Source organism: Sinocyclocheilus anshuiensis, unplaced genomic scaffold (genome assembly GCF_001515605.1).
Source record: "Sinocyclocheilus anshuiensis isolate Anshui unplaced genomic scaffold, SAMN03320099.WGS_v1.1 scaffold1318, whole genome shotgun sequence".
In the NCBI taxonomy this organism is placed as follows: Eukaryota; Metazoa; Chordata; class Actinopteri; order Cypriniformes; family Cyprinidae; genus Sinocyclocheilus; species Sinocyclocheilus anshuiensis.
In genome coordinates, this window is record NW_015557160.1 from 421,812 (window position 1) to 432,631 (window position 10,820).

Genomic DNA, 10,820 nt, shown 5'->3' on the forward strand with positions numbered 1-10,820 from the left:
AGCAATGAGACTAAATGAGGTGCAAATTGAGAATTTTGCTTTAATATCCTACGGCTTAAGAAGAGATCTCAACAATGTAACCAGCCATGTCTCATCAAAGTTTTTAAAGACCAAACTATCTGAGCTATGCTATACGCATTAATCTGATATCAGCAGTTATATCTCATGGGTAATTTTGTTAGTTTTAGAGCAATTAATTGCATTGTTTTTACAGTTAGCGGTGCCAAATAGTTCATACCTGTTCCTCCAAAGACCACGCCAAGGAAATGAGAGTGTGACAATGTCAGTGCACAAGAAAACCCAGGCAAATTTTATGAAATCTTTGGCCTCCTCTGAGTGGCTCACTAAAATAGACTGAAGCCTTTCACCCTGAGGCTCATTTTACTCAGCACCATCAAAACACAATTGCACACATTGTCCACTGCCAGTCACTCTTCATTTCCCATTGTTTGACCCTACAAGGCAGAAGAGGCTTTGCTCGGCCAGTAACCGTATGACCTCTACTGCAGCTCTGAAAACATCTACAGAGCCTAGTTAGCTTGAATGAATCAATAATGAAAGTCGAATAACTTCAGTCAACAGTTTAATATGGAACAACATGAAGATATGAAGGGTATGTGTTGTCTCGTCACGTTTTATACTCGTACAATCTTGTTTACATTTCCAGTAGGTTCCCAAAGGGTTTCCGTAGAGTGTGAGATACAAATAAAGGATAACATCGCTACATTGAATTTGGGTAAATATGCACACAGCATGTGGTAACTTAAAACCAGTTATGCACTTGCAAGGTACACAACCAAGTGCAGCAATGCATTTCAAGGACAGTATTTGTTTTACAAGGAAACTGCATGGTGACACAACACGTTTCTTTGTCGCATGGGGTCATTTAATTTTGGAATGCCATTACATTGAAATTTTTACTTCCAGTAGTGTAGAACGTATTACACAATATCTGACATCTTTTATTCCTGAACAGCACTATTTCACAACATTGCATACAATTCACTTCCAGTCTCATTATAGCTCTCATGCATATATTATGTATTTAACATTTCATATACAAAATATCAAATTTAGATTCAGATGTAGACACATTTGTATCGACTGTCCATAAATTGCAGTAAAGGACAGCTGGTAAAGACACGCTAAGTCCTAAGGTCACCTACAAAAACACTTAAACCTATGAACATTATAAACAGTTTTTGTGTGCTTAATTGACATTATTAGTCACAAGACATCATATTTGTATGTTTTAGATTTTCTTGCTTCAAACTGTGTATATTGGAAGCCTTCTCATCTTGGTACACATTTATTGCTACAGAGTCTGAGAAGTACAGCAACACAGGTTTTTTGTTGTTTTTTACAGCAACACAGGTAATAAATGTGTTGGATGTCAAGTGGCAAGTTTACTTTGTAACTTTTTTTTACTGTCCAGCATCAAACAGCTTCTTCCTGCCCTCCATTCCAGACATGGCCTCCACATTCTTACGCCAGTCAGTCACCTCTTCTTTCTATCAATGGGACAAATAGATAAAAATAGGTTTAGAATGAGCTTTGATTTATTTAAATGACAAATGAATGAAAATATAATGCCAAAAGACTAAAAAACAGAGATAGAATGCATTACCTTCTCATCTTCTTTCTTTACTGTCTTCAGGTTGGCTTTGAAATCTGACTTTGCTGACATTTTAAATTCAGTCAGCGCATCGAGCTTGGCATCATGTGACTTCTTAACCTTCTTCAGTTTGGTTCGTTGCTTTGTACCCTTCATTTCCCAAATCTTCTGGGTCAAGGACTGGATCTGAAATGGACCACAATGATGGTAACTTGTGAAACAATTGTTTGTCAGATGTCAGTTTTGCATTTTATTCATTTGAGAGCAGTGTTGTAAAAATAATAATAATAATAATAAATAAATAAATAATAAATTAGAGAAAAAATATTACATAAAAAACTAACTTAAACTTAAAAAGCTTAAATCTAAACTAGAAATGTTGCCTCCGCAACTAACTGAAATAAATAAGTTTAAGTGAAAAATGCTAAAATTACAAAAACTGAAATCAAAATAAATTAAAGATTATAATAATAATAATAATAATAATTGGCAAAAGAACATAAAATTACCAAAACTTAAACTAAAATTAAAACAAAAAACAAACAAACAAATATATAAAAATAAAAGCTAATTCAAAATACTGATAAATACTGTAAGAGTATATAAATAATACTAAATTATCACTGTTTGAAAGACAATTAATTATTTTCATGTTCCCTGCGATTAAAACCCATAACCCTATCATCGTTAATGTCACTAACAACAGTGAGGTTACGGGTTTGAATCCCAGTTCGAATACTAATGACATGCTTTATTTACTAGAACTGCGGGATCACTTGTTAACATATGTATTCATGAATAAACTACTACTTAATCTTTTGTTTGTCTTTCAAAAAGTGATGCATCAACACAAAACCATACCTCTTTTTCATTTTTAGCCACTTTCATTTCAAGATCATAACAAGCCTCATCAACGATATCAATCTTGCGGTGAAGCTCTTTGCATAGTTCCTGAAAAAAAAAACCATTAAAGACATTCTGTATATTTATTTCTGCATGTTGCTGGTGCAGAAATATTTATTCATGAAAATACCTGGAGCTCCTTTGCAGACAGACCAGATAGGTTGAGAGGAGGAACCCTCTCATTAAGAGCATCCTCCCTCTCTCTTTTGTTCTGCTCTATTTCAGCTGCCAGCATAGATGTGGCCGCCTTCAATAATTTGCTCTGTAATGTAACAGCACTGATGTGACTATAAAGTTCCAGCAGATTAGCACATAGTTTAGCATTGCATTGCACAGCACACTGCTAACACAGCCATCCTTTTCGTTGTGGATTCTAGTCTTGCCTTTCATTATTTTACAGAAATTTAATATGTGCATATGTTCACTACCACATCAGTATTACTTAAAAATTATAAACGGTTGAAAGTTTTGGTTATCAAAAATACAGTAAAAACAGTAATATTGTGAAATATTATTTGTTTTCTATTTTAATACTGTATATTTTAAAATGTAATTTATTCCTGTGATGCAAAGCTGAATTTTCAGCATCATTACTCCAGTCTTGAGTGTCACATGATCCTTCAGAAATCATTCTAATATGCTGATTTTCTGCTCAAGAAACATTTATTATCATTATCAGTGTCAAAACAGTTGTGCTGCTTAATATTTTATGCATCCTTGCTGAATAAAAGTATTAATTTCTTAACATTAATCATTTAATTTCTTTCAAGAAAAAACTTACTAACCCCTTACTAACTGACTAAACAGTAGTGTATTTTATTAAAAAACAAACAGACAACTTACTTTTAAGAGCAGCCGCCTTGTGGCAGTATACTTTGTTTGTTTCTGAAAAACAATACAAGTCATGTTTAATCTCTCCAAATTATTCTTGAATAATTTATGGATTATGGTATATCTTGCCAAAACTTACCGGTCTACAATGACGAAGCACAGAGCAAAGCGATAAGGAAAAAAAGAAACCCCAAAATAGATTATCGAATGAGATCAATAGATCCACTCTACAATTTTAATAATAAGGCTGTCAAAGTACTTACCCTTCAGACATGGTTATTTCTCTGTATGGACGCTGAAAAGGAAAATGTTTAAAGGGGTCATATGATGCGATTTCAATTTTTCCTTTTTCTTTGGAGTGTTACAAGCTCTTGGTGCATAAAGAAGATCTGTAAAGTTGCAAAGACTAAAGTCTCAAAGAGATAAAGAGATATCCAAAGAGATATTCTTTATAAAAGTTAAGAGTCAGCCACACCCTCCTAAAACGACTCGTTCTAACATGCCCCCACATGTCTACGTCATGATGTGGGAAGATTTGCATAACGCCACCCAAATGTTCACGCAAAGAAAGAAGGCGTAACTTTTATTCTCGCTGTAGTATTGTTGACGCTACAGCCATGTCGTGAAGACGCTGTGTGAAACTATTTTGTTTGGCCTTCCAAAAGAGGACGATATCTGCTTCGTCATGCCTGGAGCTGATCCGTATGGAAGCATATAGGTAGCGACATTCAATTTAAAATGCTATATGCAAAATGGCAATGCAATATGCAAAATGGCAATGCAATATTCAAAATGGCAACGCAATATTCAAAATGGCATTGTATTTCTGTATTTAAATTTACATTTTCCATTACCCATACGTGCAAAGTTTGGTGCAAAAGTAAAATGAAAATTAAATTATATAATTTACATTTGCCATTTCCAACAGTAGTCTTAATATGTAAATTGCATGCAAATTTTAACGCTTTATAAGTTGCAAAATGAAAATGAAAATGTGGAAAATAATGTGTTTTTTGAACCTTAAACCGCATAAACACATTTCATTACACCAAATACACTAAATAATGTTCTTTTTAGCAACATCATATGACCCCTTTAATAATTATTTTTAAAATGATTTAAAAACATATAAAGTGTTTAAAAGGACATCACATATGTGATCACATTATATGTTCCATTTTCCAACTTAGTCACAATAACAAAGGTGATGGATGGATGTCCATGTATGTGATCCTCAATGTCTTTTAGGTGATGATATCATTCAGTGTGGATGAATCTGTGCATCAGATTTGCGTTGCTAGGAAACATGCTTACCGTCCACACATAGAACATAGTCTGGAAAAGTGATGAGTGCCAAGTATTTGAAAGGTGGGCGAGTCCCATTGTACAGGAAAATTTCATTTTAAATTTAATGGCCCTTGTATACAAAGAAGACTGGCTCTAGAAGACTCTATCCATACCTATTCATTGCATTCGAACCTATTGTGCCTGATAAAGCACATGCTTGTTAGTGTTCCCAGCCTGGCTAAATTTGAACATTGCTGCCATCCTTTCATATGGCCCAGTTTCAAGCTCTAGCCTTGAACTCACTACACTGGATGCTAATGCTTTTTATACGGATCCTGGCCAGAACTCAAGTTTTGGAAAATATATTTTGAACGAAATGATCTGGGTATAGTGAGTCTTTTATGCTAATAAGAAAAAATGTTAAATGATGTTCACATTTTTATGCTTTTGATTTCCAACATACAATTCCTACTTAAAAATTTAGGAATGCAAATTTAGAAAGTACTCGTTCAAGAGTTCAATCAAAAACTAGCCACAAGTTCAGAGGTGTTTTCTTGTTCACTCGCCAGAGCAAATTATACGACAATTTTTTTTTTCTCCAATTTGAGTGCTTAAGTGCAAGACAAACCATCTGAGAACTCTTCATAGTCTAATTGGTTCTGCGAGCCAAATCTCTGGCTAAATCAAGAACGCTGGATCTTGTATCCACACTTCTCCATGTCTAAGCTAGCTATGAAACAGCTACAGTATTTCATAACATACATTCAACACAAAGTTGACACAAGTGGCTTGTTACAGAAATAAAGCCGTGTGGCGTTTGCTAATCCCTGCGGGGAGCCGCGGCCATGACACGGGAGACTGTAGGATGTATATGCATTCATCCTCCAACAGTGAAGGTGTGCTTATGATTATCTCTAAAGTCCAAATGTGTGCTGTAAATCTACAAGCGATAAACAGACTATACAGTACAAATCCCCTCAACAAATGTTTAGCAGTAAACTCAATATCCTTAAGTATGTATGACAGCATGTGTGGGTCCATTAAACTTGGTGCTGTGAATGTGATATCTTGTAGGACTTACCTTGAACTAGGAGGCAATCAGGACAAGACGAGTTGTGTGGTGGCGTCGAAGAAGAATAAATGTTATATGTTTTTCATGAAGGATTTATGGGTTGAATCCTGCTTGTGAATGGCTCACTAAAATAGACCCCCGTTACGTCTCTTGTACTCGCGTGTGCAAATATCTGGGCAATTTGTTCTCCACCTTCCTCAACGGAGTGTGTTTGTCATCCAGGACAGGGACATAAACATTTCCAAATGACACACACTAGTGCAAAGGTCATGCACTTGAGTTTGAGTTTATCTGACACAAAAAGTAGCAATACACTGTTACAACTTTCTTGTCAAGGATAACACAATAAAGTTGCATTAACTTATTTCCTTGCTTTAAAAAAAAAAAAAAGAAAGAAAATCCTAGTCAAAAAATCATAATAAAAAAATTCACTCACACCCATAAAAATAACAAACAGATCAAACAATTCCTTATACATTTAACTCATCTTTTAACTCATCTTATCATCTTACTTCAATTCTCTCTGTTATACTAATAAAGTAGCAACTTAACTAAAACTAAAACGATTAAAAAAACATTTTTGTTAATTGAAATAAAACTGAAATAAAATAAAATCTAAATATTCGATTACATTTTTTAAATTTTATTTCTTTTTTTGTTTTTGTTTTTGTTTAATGTTGCTTTGTCAACTAACTGAAACAAGTTTAAGTTGAAACAGTAAAGTTATTAACTAGAAATAAATAAAAATTTAAAGTGAACTAAAACTGAAATAAAAATAAATAAAATTTAAACAGTAAGATTTAAAAAGAAGGAAATAATTCAAATGGCAAAAGCACATAGCAAAATTACCAAAACTTAAAATAATAGGCCTATTACAATGAAAACTGACAAAAATTAAAATAAGCTAATTCAAAATATTAATAATACCTATAATAGTACATAAATAATACTAAAATAACACTTCCAGTAATGAACATTTTAAAGATTTATTTAGAGATTTGTTCATTTTGTTTTACCTGATAGAACAAACACTTCTGCATTAGGAAATAAATGTAATTGATAACACTTATAAGGTTTCACTTGTTAACATTAGTTAACTACATCAATTAACATGAACTAACAATGAAAAATTAACATTATTAAAATCAAAAGTATCAATTAATATTATTTAATGGACAGTTGTATTTTTATTAACCAATGTCAACAAAGATTAATAAATACTGTAACAATTATATTGCTCACTGTTAGTAAATGCATTAACCAATGTTATCTAATGGGACCTCATTGTAAAGTGTTTAATTTAATTTAATTTAATTTAATTTAATTTAATTTAATTTAATTGCACTGTAACTTTGTTAATTCACAATATAAGCTTATTTTGTTGACATATATGATTTGTTAACTCCACAATTGTAATAAAATGTTCTCCTCATAAATGCTAAAGTTAACTGGCCTTTTCATTAACTTGCGTGCTTGTGTTTGAGGACCATAAAAACAGAGTTCTTCAAGGCTATGGAGCCCGCGTGCCGTGTAAATGGGGTGAGGGCAGACAGCCATGTGTATTTGTTTAGAAGGGACTGACAGCACCGTCCTAAAAATCTGACAGATTTAATTATAATTTACACAAGGTCGTATAATTATAGTGCTCTTAAATCTCATTCTAGGCCACAAAAATCAACTTATTCACACATAATGGCAAAGTGCTCAATGACAATGTGACATGAAAGTATTTTTATGAGATTTTATTTAAGGGATACTGACCTTTGTATGCTGATATGTCATGTAGGCCCAGCATGCGATTAATTACAGCTTCCAGTGATGATATTGTGCTAGAGTTTTTACTGTGTGACAGAATGAGACAAGGGTTTTGCAAGAGCTTCTCAAATCCTCTGCTGACTGCTGGCATGTAGCAGTAGATATCAGTGTCAGCAGACCTCACAAAGTCATTTTAGTGTTTAAATGTGGAAGTTTGCTTGTTAGGGCGCTGTTCTCTTCTTTTAAAGTGTAATGAAAACTAGCATGATTCTGTGGGGAGTCTTGCAAAGATGGTAATGGTGTTACAATTCTGTGTGAAAATAAAGCTTACTAAGACACAACTGCTGTTTGCAGAGATAGAGAGAATAAATATATATTGCTTATACAATGATTCAAATTACCCTGTTAATTAATCTTTGAACTGACATGCACCCTCTAGTGGTAATGAATTGATTTTTATAAATTTTCTACAAATTGCTTAGACGCTAAAAGTGGTAGGCCTACTTGAGGCCCACTCAGTGAAACCATTCACTCATATACCTAAACTTTAGACCAAGTCTGCAAAACTACAAGCACATTACGTGCTTTAAACTCAGTTTGATATTGTAAAACAAACTTTTTGCAAAACTCTAAACACAAAACTCTCTACATTACACACATCATTCAAAACAAACAGTTCTTTTTGTTTCATTTGGGAAACTGCCATTTAAATGCCACACTTATTTACTGATGACCTACAGCCATGTTTTATGTCTGAAAACACTTATACATACATACAGTATATGTATGTATGATTTACTATGTGTGTGTATATAGTACACACACACACACACACACACACACACACACACACATATATATATATATATATATATATATTGAATATGCATACAAGCCAAGTCAGAAAGTCAACTTTATTTCTAAAGCACTTTATAAAATATAGATTGATTCACAGCAGCTTCACAATTAGTATCAAATTCAAATTCTGCTGTAAAGCAGCTCTAACAAATCAATAGTGTCATTATACAGCTCAAGTCAGTTCAGTATTGATTCAGTTCAGTTCAGTTGCATGTGTAAAATTCATCAGTTGTACATGCATACTGTATATACAGTGTATACGTGCATATGCATGTATGTGTGAGTGATATGACAAACTCCTGTGCACTCCACTGCACTCAAAAGACACACAAGAGTAGTGTTTTACATTTTTCACATCTGTGTGTAGTCTGGCGTGTATGTGGCTAATTATTTTATGTTTGTGTGTACAGTTACTACGCAAAAATAAAATTTTTAGAAGAGTTAAAATAGTTTTGAATGAAGTGTTTGCTTTCGCAAGATATGTGTGACGTTTTGCATGTTGTGTGTGTGTTTTGTGGTTTTGTGTTTTGAGAAATGGAGCCATATAGTTTAAAAAAACTGTGTAAGCATTTTTTAAAAACTGTATTTTATTTTATTGTTTTTGCCAGTATTTTGCTGTTGTCTTCACTTTCACTTCTTATCTTTACTGAATAGAAGATTAATACTATATGTGTGTGTGTGTGTGTGTGTGTGTGTGTGTGTGTATGGAGTTGTTTAAATGTCGAACTTTGCTTGTTAAAATTGTGAAGTATAACCTAAATTAATCTAGCTCTGTGTTTCACTGGTGGAAGTAGGTCAAGTAGGTCATCCTACAACAAGTAGGTCATCTCAAAACCAAATTGTTATTATAACTTTGAGTCTAATGTCCAACTTAGTATTAACAGTTTGACAAATGGCTGAGAACAGAAACTTTTTTAGTTGAATGTGTAGATACAGGATTTGATTTTAAGATAAACTTGAATAACAAAGAAAATGTTCGTGAGAAATCTTTATGTCTTTGTGTGCTTCAGGCTCTTCTCCTCCCCTTTATCAGAACTTCTGGTTTCCTCTAAATACAGATAGGATCTAAGAAAGCCGTGAGAGGATGTTCGATGATCTGTCACTGTCACTTAAAAAGCAGTGTATGTCTGTCGCAGTACCAGAGAAGATATTAAATACCATGAGTGCGATTTTTCTCTCTCTGTTGATGCTTTCATGCATCATAATGAAAATCTCACCCCTGCATCTCATTGAACTCCCTCCGATGGAATGTTCTCAAGAGGTAAAGATGCTGTTTATTCTCTTTAATCCAGTAACATTAATGTTATTCATATAAAAACTTAATTTTTCATTATGCTGTTTTCTGACAGGGAGTAGAATGCAGGGTTCAAGTAGGCAAGTATAAGTTGATGTCTTCTCTAAATTGACAGTAATATGAGGTTTTTAAAGACAGAATAAAAGATATCTGGTAACACTTTACTTGGAGGGGTGTGCATAAGACTGACATGACACCTTCATAATCATGACATGACACATGTCATGAATATGAAGGAGGTTTTATGCATGTTTATGACAACTGTCATTAAGTGTCATTCGCTCAGTTATGTCATTTTTAATGCAAATATGGCATTATTTGACCTAACCCTACCCCTACCCTTACCCCTAACCATAGCCCACAACAAAGACATCTCAAACAATGTCATCTTTGCATTAAAAATTACATAACTGAGCGAATGACACTTAATGACAGTTGTCATAAACATGCATAAAAAAGCCTTCATATTCATGACATGTGTCATGTCATGATTATGTAGGTGTCATGTCATGATTATGAAGGTGTCATGTCAGTCTTATGCACACCCCTTCAAGTAAAGTGTAACCAGATATCTTTGTCAAATATTTCTTTGACGGTCTTAGGTAACTGTTTAGATGAGGGTTGGGTGGTGCCAAGGTATGATGCCCCAGGGTTTCCTATTGTAACTGCGAAGGTAGCAGCCAAGAGGGATGACAGTGGACAGTTTGCACCTGTTCTATTTATTACATGGAGACAGTTACCTGACGGTAAGACGAGTATGATGACATATAGATGTGCACAAGACCATAATATTTAAAAATAACCAAATCATTTCAATCAAATTGCCTTTTTGACAGAACCTGTACAGATGGTCAGCATAATTATCTATTTAAAGGGGTCATATGATGCGATTTAAATTTTTCCTTTCTCTTTGGAGTGTTACAAGCTCTTGGTGCATAAAGAAGAACTGTAAAGTTGCAAAGACTAAAGTCTCAAATCCAAAGAGATATTCTTTATAAAAGTTCAAAGTCAGCCACGCCTACCTAAAACGGCTCGTTCTAACACGCCCCCACATATCTACCTCACTATGTGGGAAGATTTGCATAACGCCACCCAAATGTTCACGCAAAGAAAGAAGGCGTAACTTTTAGTCTCACTGTAGTTTTGTTGACGCTGCAGCCATGTCGTGGGGTATGTCCCCACTGGATGCAACAAATGCCTCGTTT

At 34.0% G+C, this 10,820-nt stretch overlaps 2 protein-coding genes across 2 annotated transcripts in view; one reads left to right on the forward strand and one right to left on the reverse strand.

Annotated features, from left to right (window-relative positions):
- Positions 1 to 577: 577 nt before the first annotated feature.
- LOC107678297 (troponin I, slow skeletal muscle-like) lies at positions 578 to 5,833 on the reverse strand. Its single transcript, XM_016473515.1, has 8 exons — positions 5,718 to 5,833; positions 3,613 to 3,644; positions 3,489 to 3,492; positions 3,362 to 3,403; positions 2,649 to 2,780; positions 2,477 to 2,566; positions 1,628 to 1,801; positions 578 to 1,511 (listed from the first exon to the last, which is right to left on the reverse strand). The coding sequence occupies exons 2-8, from the start codon at positions 3,621 to 3,623 to the stop codon at positions 1,425 to 1,427; spliced, it is 540 nt and encodes a 179-aa protein (XP_016329001.1). The 5' UTR covers positions 3,624 to 3,644; positions 5,718 to 5,833; the 3' UTR covers positions 578 to 1,424.
- A 3,692-nt stretch (positions 5,834 to 9,525) lies between these two features.
- Positions 9,526 to 10,820, forward strand: part of LOC107678277 (interleukin-17 receptor A-like) — a 2,908-nt gene continuing 1,613 nt past the window's right edge. The window contains exons 1-3 of the mRNA XM_016473488.1: positions 9,526 to 9,582; positions 9,671 to 9,695; positions 10,218 to 10,361. Of these exons, the coding sequence (XP_016328974.1) occupies positions 9,526 to 9,582; positions 9,671 to 9,695; positions 10,218 to 10,361 (226 nt within the window). The remainder of the gene's footprint in view (positions 9,583 to 9,670; positions 9,696 to 10,217; positions 10,362 to 10,820) is intronic.

Excerpts from the sequence above, each read along its gene's own strand:
- LOC107678297 (XM_016473515.1), bottom strand. Across the intron at positions 2,567-2,648 it reads TGTCTGCAAAGGAGCTCCAG|GAACTATGCAAAGAGCTTCA; the intron begins GTATTTTCATGA and ends TTTTTTTTTCAG. Across the intron at positions 1,512-1,627 it reads TAAAGAAAGAAGATGAGAAG|AAAGAAGAGGTGACTGACTG; the intron begins GTAATGCATTCT and ends TCCCATTGATAG.